At 34.5% G+C, this 12,846-nt stretch overlaps 1 protein-coding gene across 1 annotated transcript in view; it reads right to left on the bottom strand.

Annotated features, from left to right (window-relative positions):
- Positions 1-10,719: 10,719 nt before the first annotated feature.
- The window catches only part of LOC132565038 (active breakpoint cluster region-related protein-like), a 37,239-nt gene continuing 35,112 nt past the window's right edge, over positions 10,720-12,846 (bottom strand). Inside the window, exons 22-23 of the mRNA XM_060229643.1 lie at positions 11,789-11,894; positions 10,720-10,939 (exon numbers count right to left, since the gene is read on the bottom strand). Of these exons, the coding sequence (XP_060085626.1) occupies positions 10,720-10,939; positions 11,789-11,894 (326 nt within the window). The remainder of the gene's footprint in view (positions 10,940-11,788; positions 11,895-12,846) is intronic.

Genomic DNA, 12,846 nt, shown 5'->3' with positions numbered 1-12,846 from the left:
CTGTGTTTGTTTATGTTAGCCTGGTCTCAAATGGCTGATGCTGTGGTGCAGTGATGTTTGTTTATGTTAGCCTGGTCTCTAATGGCTGATGCTGTGGTGCAGTGATGTTTGTTTATGTTAGCCTGGTCTCTAATGGCTGATGCTGTGGTGCAGTGATGTTTGTTTATGTTAGCCTGGTCTCTAATGGCTGATGCTGTGACGCAGTGATGTTTGTTTATGTTAGCCTGGTCTCTAATGGCTGATGCTGTGACGCAGTGATGTTTGTGTGTGTTAGCCTGGTCTCTAATGGCTGATGCTGTGACGCAGTGATGTTTGTTTGTGTTAGCCTGGTCTCTAATGGCTGATGCTGTGACGCAGTGATGTTTGTTTGTGTTAGCCTGGTCTCTAATGGCTGATGCTGTGACGCAGTGATGTTTGTTTGTGTTAGCCTAGTCTCTAATGGCTGATGCTGTGACGCAGTGATGTTTGTTTGTGTTAGCCTGGTCTCTAATGGCTGATGCTGTGACGCAGTGATGTTTGTTTGTGTTAGCCTGGTCTCTAATGGCTGATGCTGTGACGCAGTGATGTTTGTCTGTGTAAGCCTGGTCTCTAATGGCTGATGCTGTGACGCAGTGATGTTTGTTTGTGTTAGCCTGGTCTCTAATGGCTGATGCTGTGACGCAGTGATGTTTGTGTGTGTTAGCCTGGTCTCTAATGGCTGATGCTGTGGTGTGTGTTAGCAGTGATGTTTGTTTATGTGTGTTAGCCTGGTCTCTAATGGCTGATGCTGTGACGCAGTGATGTTTGTGTGTGTTAGCCTGGTCTCTAATGGCTGATGCTGTGACGCAGTGATGTTTTGTTTGTGTTAGCCTAGTCTCTAATGGCTGATGCTGTGACGCAGTGATGTTTGTGTGTGTTAGCCTGGTCTCTAATGGCTGATGCTGTGACGCAGTGATGTTTGTGTGTGTTAGCCTGGTCTCTAATGGCTGATGCTGTGGCGTCGCAGTGATGTTTGTCTGTGTAAGCCTGGTCTCTAATGGCTGATGCTGTGACGCAGTGATGTTTGTTTGTGTTAGCCTGGTCTCTAATGGCTGATGCTGTGACGCAGTGATGTTTGTTTGTGTAAGCCTAGTCTCTAATGGCTGATGCTGTGGCGTCGCAGTGATGTTTGTCTGTGTAAGCCTAGTCTCTAATGGCTGATGCTGTGACGCAGTGATGTTTGTGTGTGTTAGCCTGGTCTCTAATGGCTGATGCTGTGACGCAGTGATGTTTGTTTGTGTTAGCCTGGTCTCTAATGGCTGATGCTGTGGTGCAGTGATGTTTGTTTGTGTTAGCCTGGTCTCTAATGGCTGATGCTGTGACGCAGTGATGTTTGTGTGTGTTAGCCTGGTCTCTAATGGCTGATGCTGTGACGCAGTGATGTTTGTTTGTGTTAGCCTGGTCTCTAATGGCTGATGCTGTGGCGCAGTGATGTTTGTGTGTGTTAGCCTATCACACAGAATGTTTGATAACAGAAAGAGATGAACATTATTTATATAACTTCATAAATATTTCTTAATCAAGTTATTGGGATAGAACTAGAGTTATCTTTCTTTAATGGAAATCCTTATTTTTAGTACTTTAAAGGTAAAACTGTGTTTGATATGTGTCCTGAAGAAGCCCAAATGAGGGCATAACCAGTCGACCAATAAATGAATTGATGAACCTTGGCTTGTTGAGGTTGACTTCTACTTACCCAACATAGATCTTAAAGTTACGATACTCAGATGTAAATTTGAACTAAATCTGTTGAGGTGTTCACACGGGAGATATATGGTATACACAAGCTTTTTGCTACAAACACACCTACTGATTGCTTTACTGTATATCCTGTCTCTTACAAAGTTAACATAAGAAAAGTAAAAACTAAATCACTTACTCTCGCAGAATTTAAGTAAATAATAAAATTACACATCAATGGTTTAAATATCATTTTATTTATTATAAAAATATTTTGAAATCAATATGAAACACTCTCGACAATTAATGACATTTTACAGTAATTATTCTGCAATAAATAGTCCAAACAAAATAGTTTTCAGTTTTCTATCATTGAATATAATTGTGTACCGGGTACATCTATTGTAGGAACTATGCAGATTGTCCCAAATAGAATCTGACCGTAACAATAGCTGTATTATAAGGACAGACCAAGACCTACAAAACAAACGATGAATATACATACAACAGGAGGTGTCACTTCATTCATGCAGTAATCTGCTCCTCGTTTCTGTATTTTTACGATTGACAATAGATTTAATGTGAGAAAATCTTCAACATGGCAAAATCAGAGCCACTAAGACATTATACATGGAATACGTCAATCACTTATTTAGTATATTCACGCTGCGTTCAAAACCCCAAACAAACTACAATCAAACATAAAAACAAAAATGCATGAAAATAAAATAAAAAAAAAATCTTTTAAAAGAATGAATTTAAAATGTAAAACAGTTTGTTTGAAAACAATTCTAGTTTTCATACCACTTGCTCAAATCTCACTGGTCTTTCTTTCAATTTCCAATTTCAAGCACAAAGGAACATTTCACAAAGTCAACACATTGTGAAAGTTTTTCTTTGAGTAAAAAACAAAACAAAAAACAAAAAAGAAGGAAAGAACATAAGAGGGACACCAGTTTTATAAGTCTGACTTTATTTGTTGTATTTGTTGGTAGGGTGTATCATACAGACCACAAAAGCAGTATACTGTTAATTAAACAAATCTATGGCTTAAGTAAGTCCATACTGATCTAGTATACTACTTGAATGACCTATTGGAACTATGTTGTGTGCAATTGATGTCTGCTCTGTAGTCAACCTTTTATGAGTGGGTAAAGTCTATGTATATATGTACAAGTTAGCTGTCCTGTGAATTGAGTAAAGAAAATAACACATGAGCATGTGGTCCATGTATTATCAGCTACTGGGTATGTCCACACTGTATTTATACATCTGATATAGGAGTGACATGTAAATACCATGCACCCAAGATCAGTTGAATGAAAAGGTCAGTTTAACCACTGATGTATGTAGAAATGAAATACATCTGGCTGAAGGTGGCCATTTTTATAATTAATATTATTTTTTTATTTTCTTTTTGTTTCCAGTAAGGAATTGTTCTCAGTCTATTATCATTTCTATCTACAGCATACATCACAAACAACAGAACAAAGGTTTTTACTTAAAAAACCAAATATTGTGAGCAACACTGAAAAGTGTCTAGTGTCCTTGTTAAAACCATGTCTTGAGTTTGTCAAAAAAAAATGTTAACCTGAATATCACTATCATATTAGCTGATATCACATGCAGAGAATAATCGGAATAATTCCTCTCTTACAATTATATATCAAAAATATTTTTACATTTGCAAAGTAAAACTGAAAGACGAAATGACATTGTAGTGGAATGTTTTGATCACATCAAGCATCAACAATTTAATTAATTAAAAATATATCATATATAACACATATCCACATATCATCCATCCTTAAAACATATACAAAACAAGCTTTCATACAATATTACACATTATAACAATGTTACACATAACATACAATGTAATACAATGTACAAATGTATTATCAAATGACATATCATAACATACAATGTAATACAATGTACAAATGTATTATCAAATGACATATCATAACATACAATGTAATAACATACAATGTAATACAATGTAGAAATGTATTATCACATGACATATCATAACATACAATGTAATACAATGTACAAATGTATTATCACATGACATATCATAACATACAATGTAATACAATGTACAAATGTATTATCAAATGACATATCATAACATACAATGTAATACATTATAATAAAAAGAAATATACTGTATAATGTGAGCAATGTAATAGGATTTATTCATGAATTCAAATATAACAATAACCTTGCTTATTTACAGTTTCAAATCAACAATATAACAAAAACATCAAGCTTTGTGTCATCTCAGATAACGATAAAGTAGTGACAGGGTAGACTTACATCATCTCAGATAACGATAAAGTAGTGACAGGGTAGACTTACATCGTCTCAGATAACGATAAAATAGTGACAGGGTAGACTTACATCGTCTCAGATAACGATAAAGTAGTGACAGGGTAGACTTACATCGTCTCAGATAACGATAAAGTAGTGACAGGGTAGACTTACATCGTCTCAGATAACGATAAAGTAGTGACAGGGTAGACTTACATCGTCTCAGATAACGATAAAGTAGTGACAGGGTAGACTTACATCGTCTCAGATAACGATAAAGTAGTGACAGGGTAGACTTACATCGTCTCAGATAACGATAAAGTAGTGACATCATCGTCTCAGATAACGATAAAGTAGTGACAGGGTAGACTTACATCGTCTCAGATAACGATAAAGTAGTGACAGGGTAGACTTACATCGTCTCAGATAACGATAAAGTAGTGACAGGGTAGACTTACATCGTCTCAGATAACGATAAAGTAGTGACAGGGTAGACTTACATCGTCTCAGATAATGATAAAGTAGTGACAGGGTAGACTTACATCATCTCAGATAATGATAAAAGTAGTGACAGGGTAGACTTACTTACATCATCTATCACAAACAAATGATTCTGGATTCCTCTCTCTATATTCTGTATTGTTTATACCCAAGCATGTTTAGAAACTGATTGTTGTGATTATCTTAATACTGCACAAATTCACCATTGTGGTGACATGTATACATCTACTGTAATAAATGATATTTTTAGAGTTTTACACAATTTTCATGTCTATTCTTTGGAATTAATTTAGACTTCTTGACTTTGCTTCATTCCAAAAATACTGTAATATATTTATAGACTAACAAATCAGGAATAGTGAAGCCTTATGTATGACAAATCTACATGTCTCCAGGAACTATATCAGTACTGGTCAACATTGTAGAAGTACACCTGCTACAGCACCCAGATTGACATGACCCCTTCTCACCTGTTAGGGCGGTTAGGTGGGGCAGTGGAAAGGCACTCACCTTTTGTCTACACATACAGGATTAGATCCTTGAAACAGATGTGTTAAGTATGGGGTCACTAGCCCAAGGGAGTTTTTCCCTGTTACTCCAGTCTCCTCCAACAGTAAGACCCCTTGTGGGGTTTCATCCGGGCCAACAAGAGTGATTAAAAGTTGGAAAACTTGTTTTAAAATAGTTATAAAATGAATAAAGTTTGATTTTAATTTCAATTATCTTTCAGACAGAAAACGAACACACATACAATGCTAGAAATAAGGATATAGTCATTGACATGTAAATCAGTTCTTATTTCTCAACATCAAGGAAACCTAACTACTTACTTCAACAAACTACATATATACCACAGGTATGTACCGCCAGTAGTGATCAGTAATAGTGAATATTTAACAGTGATATTTCAAACTCTTTTAAATCATAAAAAATATGATTATGGCATATTGAAAACAAATTTTCCTCAAAGGAAATGTTTTATCAAAGTATTATGAGTGTGAAATGTACCCTCTACAAAAAAAATAATGAGATTTAACAGGCCCTATGTCAATTTCTATATTTGAATTTATAATGCAAATGCTTTTTTCTTGTTTATCAATTCAGTTTCTTTCAATATTTTTTTTATATTGTGTGGTATCTATAACCTAGAGATTTACATTGTTATGAGAAGTACCATCATACAATACAGCCAATAACATATAACCTTGTATTGTCTGCAAAAATATCAGAGGGGATTCAATTAATTTCTTTGCTTATATTTCAGTTTTTTAAAAATCAAAGTTTTAATTCACTAGAATCAAGAGATGTGCAATCCCTTTAAAAAGACACTTTTTGAAAATTGACTAGATGAAAGATTATATGAAAAGTCTGAACACAATAAAAAGAAAAATACTTGTATAAAAAATAGATCAACAAAAACTACAATGAATGTGACGGCCTATGGCTAGATCCAGAATCTTCGTCAATAAGCTTGAGGAATACACATCACAAGGACTGCCTATTATACACCCTTGGTAGGAGCTGTTTATCTATTCATGTGTATATAGGCTGTTGGAGTCGTATTCTGGTTGTGTCTTGGTTAAGGAAACCCATTATAGTGGGTAAAATGAACTGGATTCTTGACAATAATGAAGAGTGTACTTATGATGATTTTTGAGACTAGACATTCATGGTAAAATATTTAGTTTTTACTTAGAATAAACCATGTTATGTTGGGAGGAAGTAATTATAACAGTAAAGTCTAATTAATTAATGTAACAGAATATCCACTAATTACAATTACAGAATACAAGTTAGGTAACTGACTTTCACAGCAAAGTCAAGGTCACACAGCAAAGTCAAGGTCAGTCAGGTAAAAAAAATGTACTGGTTTATCAATTTCTAGAATAACAATGATACAAGTTAAATGCAGTGTCAAGACAGTCTGTGAACCACAGATTTACAGTATGACACAAAGAATTAAGGTCACAGTGACTTAATATGATAACATATCACTTGATGGATATGATGTCACACACCTAGACATTTATCTGTAGACATAGGTTTATGACTCTGAGACTTGAAGAATCAGGAAAAAAATGCAAAGTTGATCAAAGTTGCTTGACTGACTGAGAAAACATTTAAATTAATGTGATTTAAATGGGGTGTGGGGATATCATCTGTATCTTCATACTTGATGTGTCTTTGTAGGCAAGACATTAAATTGTACCACTGAAGTCTGTGTTTTTAGGGTAAGATAATAATAATTTAAGTCTTGAGACTTAGATATACATGTAATTGGTGAGCCAGGTGTGGGCATAAGGAAAATAATTGGTGTTGCAAAAATGATTACACCCATTAATTTCTAGAGTAGCATTGAATCATACTTGATAAAAAGTCAGTCTATCATAGCAGATATATAATACGGAATGATGAAGAAGACAAATCTATTTAAGTACAGAAACAAATTGTCTAATTCAACTATCTCATTCTATGTAACTTTACCTACAGATAAAAGCAGTCAGACAGGTTTACATATACACAATTCCCACGAGTAATAATTACTTTTTATTCTAAATATGATTTACGAAAAAAACGTTGACAAGAAATATGAATAAAAAAAAATCATAAAAAAAAGGAAATTGATCCTTATGAAGTAAAGAAGTATTTGACAAGAAAATTTATACTTGATTTACTGAAGAAATTAAAATATTAGATTTATAACGAGTAAAACATGATTACATTAAAACAGTTATAAGTTTAAAATCTAATTTTGTTATATATGTAAGGTATAACAACATATTGCACTTCACGGTGTAACATCACAATGGATTTCTGATAGTGATTAATCTTTCACAACTTATAGCCATTTAAAATGCGTAGTAAACATATACTGTTATAATATATTAGTTAATATGTACACCAGTTCTTTAATTCTTATACATACATATGTCCACCACTTATTGTTGACAAAATATCCATTGTATTCTAGTATTGTATGTGATAACGAGTCAACTAGACCTACCTCTTCACAGGAGGAAAAAAGGAAATTAAATCAATACACTGTTATCAGTTAATCTCCTGGAGAAAGTCGACATGACAATAAAAAACCCTCCATGGGGAAAATGACATAGATAGGAATGAAATCAAAATACTTATACCATGTTTCTAAATTTTATGAAGGGCAAAATTAAGGAATGAAATCAACATGTTATAAATCTTATACATGGGTGAATTAGAGATTGAAATCAATTTGTTATCAACTTATACATGGGTGAATTAGAGATTGAAATCAATTTGTTATCAACTTATACATGGGTGAATTAGAGATTGAAATCAATTTGTTATCAACTTATACATGGGTGAATTAGAGATAGAAATCAACAGGTTATCAACTTATACATGGGTGAATTAGAGATAGAAATCAATTTGTTATCAACTTATACATGGGTGAATTAGAGATTGAAATCAATTTGTTATCAACTTATACATGGGTGAATTAGAGATTGAAATCAACAGGTTATCAACTTATACATGGGTGAATTAGAGATTGAAATCAATTTGTTATCAACTTATACATGGGTGAATTAGAGATTGAAATCAATTTGTTATCAACTTATACATGGGTGAATTAGAGATAGAAATCAACAGGTTATCAACTTATACATGGGTGAATTAGAGATTGAAATCAACAGGTTATCAACTTATACATGGGTGAATTAGAGATTGAAATCAATTTGTTATCAACTTATACATGGGTGAATTAGAGATAGAAATCAACAGGTTATCAACTTATACATGGGTGAATTAGAGATTGAAATCAACAGGTTATCAACTTATACATGGGTGAATTAGAGATTGAAATCAATTTGTTATCAACTTATACATGGGTGAATTAGAGATTGAAATCAACAGGTTATCAACTTATACATGGGTGAATTAGAGATTGAAATCAATTTGTTATCAACTTATACATGGGTGAATTAGAGATTGAAATCAATTTGTTATCAACTTATACATGGGTGAATTAGAGATAGAAATCAACAGGTTATCAACTTATACATGGGTGAATTAGAGATTGAAATCAATTTGTTATCAACTTATACATGGGTGAATTAGAGATTGAAATCAATTTGTTATCAACTTATACATGGGTGAATTAGAGATTGAAATCAATTTGTTATCAACTTATACATGGGTGAATTAGAGATTGAAATCAATTTGTTATCAACTTATACATGGGTGAATTAGAGATTGAAATCAATTTGTTATCAACTTATACATGGGTGAATTAGAGATTGAAATCAATTTGTTATCAACTTATACATGGGTGAATTAGAGATTGAAATCAATTTGTTATCAACTTATACATGGGTGAATTAGAAATAGAAATCAACAGGTTATCGATCTTATACAAGAGTTAACTAGTGAATGAAATCAACACTTTATCATCATGTTAAAAAAAAGGATATTTCTCAGATGTAAACATCATGTGTGATATTAGTTTAAGGACATGAGTTCAATGCTAGTTTCATTTTGAACACATCTACAAATACCTTATACAGATAAAGTAATGTACTGACTACAATAAATTATATTATGCTATTGATAGTGGTGACTATTATTAAATGTGAAAATCAGGGAAATGTTCCAGTGTGTTTTTTCAATTCAAGACTTCCTCAGAAATCAGGAGATGACTGAAAGCACCTTGTGATGTCACAATAGGTTATACTACACATGTAACACACACAACTTTAACTTGGTTATATTCATTGAGTAACAAGGCATTCTTGTGATAAAAATATATTTTATATCTGAGTCCGTAGCAGGCTAATGAGCACAGTCAATAACTGACATTAATCAGTCGGAGTTGAGAGCTACTTGACATTCCTATACTATATACATTGTCAGGGCTTTTTACCCTTTGGCTTCTTTTGAAAATGGAATAAAATTGTGAAAGGATTGATACCTTAAAAATAAAGTTAAAAAAGACATTAATAATCTCTTTCATTATTTCTGTGAAAAATGAATACTTCAAGCTTTTATCAAAACCACAAAAATTTGGAACACACCAACAACAACCTTCATAGAAGGTGTAAAGTTGACCTGGTTGTGTACATTACTACTGATAAAATACATAACAATGATGATGTCACATTCAACCACAGATGAAATAACGTGTGTCGGGATTAAATGAACCAATAACATGATTTAATTACGCATCAGGTTGTGACCTCTGGATGTTCCCAATAATTCTGATTACAGACAATATGTCCGTTAAGTGATGACTTCTGAAGACTGCAGTCAATATATCCCGAACTCTGTCTACAGACTTCCTAATCCAACGATGACCAGCAGATGTGTGGATGACCAAAAGAGTATTCTTTCCATTAGTTCGAGGAATTATATCCAGTGACAGACGCATACAGTGTCTACTAGCTCCTTGAATAACATATGGTAAGTGTGTGACTGACATATTGAATCCTTCAGCCTAGTAAACTGAATCAGGTGCACTGATGATTAAAAAATACTGTGTCCACTAGCCTGTATAATATCAGGACGCAGATGACTGACGGACACTGTATCCACTTGCCTAAATAATCATATCAGGATGCAGATGGCCGACAGATACAGTGTCCACTGGCCTGTATAATCATATCAGGATGCAGATGACCGACAGACACTGTGTCCACTGGCCTGTATAATCATATTAGGACGCAGATGACCGACAGATACTGTGTCCACTAGCCTGTTTAATCATATCAGGACGCAGATGACCGACAGATACTGTGTCCACTGGCCTGTATAATCATATTAGGACGCAGATGACCGACAGATACTGTGTCCACTGGCCTGTATAATCATATCAGGACGCAGATGACCAATGGATACTGTGTCCACTGGCCTGTATAATTATATCAGGATGCAGATGGCCGACAGATACAGTGTCCACTGGCCTGTATTATCATATTAGGACGCAGATGACCGACAGACACTGTGTCCACTGGCCTGTATAATCATATTAGGACGCAGATGACCGACAGATAATGTGTCCACCAGCCTGTTTAGTCATATTAGGACGCAGATGACCGACAGACACTGTATCACTAGCCTGTATAATATCAGGACGCAGATGACCGACGGACACTGTGTCCACTGGCCTGTATAATTATATCAGGATGAGATGACTGACAGATACTGTGTCCACTAGCCTGTATAATCATATCAGGACGCAGATGACCGACGGATACTGTGTCCACTAGCAGACATGTTAAGGAAGAAGGAGAGAACTTCAGCTTGAACAAACACATCCTGGGCACCCTGCATCATGATCTGTGCGGGATTTAGTTTGGCATCATTGACCGCAGGCTGTAGGAGGGTGGGGCCAAACACTGTTGATAGGTTACTCAAAGACATCTTGTTCTGTGATTCAAACTTGGCTACTCTGTAACGTAACAACATTATAATGCTACTGAGTATATGATTTACACTTAGAAGATTGAAATTTTATCCTTTGGTACAGTATTTATCTCATACATGTATATATACAGACTCTGATAATTGGAACATGTAAATATGGAACACCCTCCTAACTCGTGAAACTTGAATACTCTCCTTTAACCCATGAAACTGAAATACCCTTCATTTAACTCGTGAAACTTGAATACCCTCATCTTTACTCTTAAACTGGATTTCCTTCCTCTTAACACGTAAAACTGGAATACCTTCCTCTATACTCCAAGTACGTTGTTCATCGTTTCAGAATTATCTCTTTATCTTAGTAATGAAGACTAGGGAGGTAGGGGGAGGGAACCTACGATTTGAAGAAATAAATTTGGTCCTGGAAATCAATTTCAGGGCCACATTTTTAATCGCTACATTTTACCAGTAATGTTTAAGGCTTTTTGGATCTATTGTGCTCATTAAATATATTTAACAACATTTCAATGCGGTTATTTTTTTTGCGTCACACTTTTATTTATTATCTGAACTATCTATTTGCTGTGAAGTCCGAGCTAACACTTACACAAGAGTATTGTGATATTATTTATTTTGTGTAATATCATCGCATATCTTACCTTGATAAAGTTAAATATAATTTTGAATAAATTGCTGAAATTATGCATCATAATTATCATCTTTTGGTAACTTAATATTGACATGGCCAAGCACTTTATAAGGAATTTTGACAAACACAAAATGTCCTGGTAGGGACTGAACATAGAAATGACTGCCTTGTGTTTTTTGATGAAACAATAAAACAGAAATTGTCCGGTAGTCAGACGTTACTCACTTCACAAGGTGTTCTATAACACTGACAATGGTGTAGTAGTTCTCATCAGGAAGGTCGTGAAACAGTTGTAACATACACTTCTCCTTGGATGGTAGATCCTTCAATCCTGGAAACAGATATCATATACTATATCTACTGGAGATCCTTAAACCCTTTATACATCTACTTCTGGTCCTTTAATCTGACGTACATACTGATGAAAATTCTTTGATAATGAAGAGATTCTATCAGAGACAAAGAACTATCAGAGACAAGAATTATCAGAGACAAAGAACTATCAGAGACAAAGAACAAAGAACTATCAGAGACAAGAACTATCAGAGACAAAGAACTATCAGAGACAAAGAACTATCAGAGACAAGAACTATCAGAGACAAAGAACTATCAGAGACAAAGAACTATCAGAGACAAGAACTATCAGAGACAAAGAACTATCAGAGACAAAGAACTATCAGAGACAAAGAGCTATCAGAGACAGAGACAAAGAACTATCAGAGACAAAGAGCTATCACAGACAAAGAGCTATCAGAGACAACAAGAACTATCAGAGACAATCAGAGACATCAGAACTATCAGAGACAAAAAACTATCAAGAGACAAAGAACTATCACAGACAAAAAACTATCAGAGACAAGAACTATCACAGACAAAGAACTATCAGAGACAAGAACTATCAGAGACAAGAACTATCAGAGACAAAGAACTATCACAGACAAAAAACTATCAGAGACAAAGAACTATCAGAGACAAAGAACTATCAGAGACAAGAACTATCAGAGACAAAGAACTATCAGAGACAAAGAACTATCAGAGACAAAGAACTATCAGAGACAAGAACTATCAGAGACAAAGAACTATCAGAGACAAAGAACTATCAGAGACAAGAACTATCAGAGACAAAGAACTATCAGAGACAAAGACCTATCAGAGACAAAAAACTATCAGAGGCAAAGAACTATCAGAGACAAAGACCTATCAGAGACAAGAACTATCAGAGACAAGAACTATCAGAGACAAAAGAACTATCACAGACAAAAAACTATCAGAGACAAGAACTA

This window comes from Ylistrum balloti, unplaced genomic scaffold (assembly GCF_031769215.1).
Source record: "Ylistrum balloti isolate Yb309-2 unplaced genomic scaffold, AGI_CSIRO_Ybal_v1 Utg369688, whole genome shotgun sequence".
Taxonomy (NCBI): domain Eukaryota; kingdom Metazoa; phylum Mollusca; class Bivalvia; order Pectinida; family Pectinidae; genus Ylistrum; species Ylistrum balloti.
The sequence above is the reverse complement of the archived record's forward strand: the minus strand, read 5'-3'. Positions and strand labels throughout refer to the sequence as shown.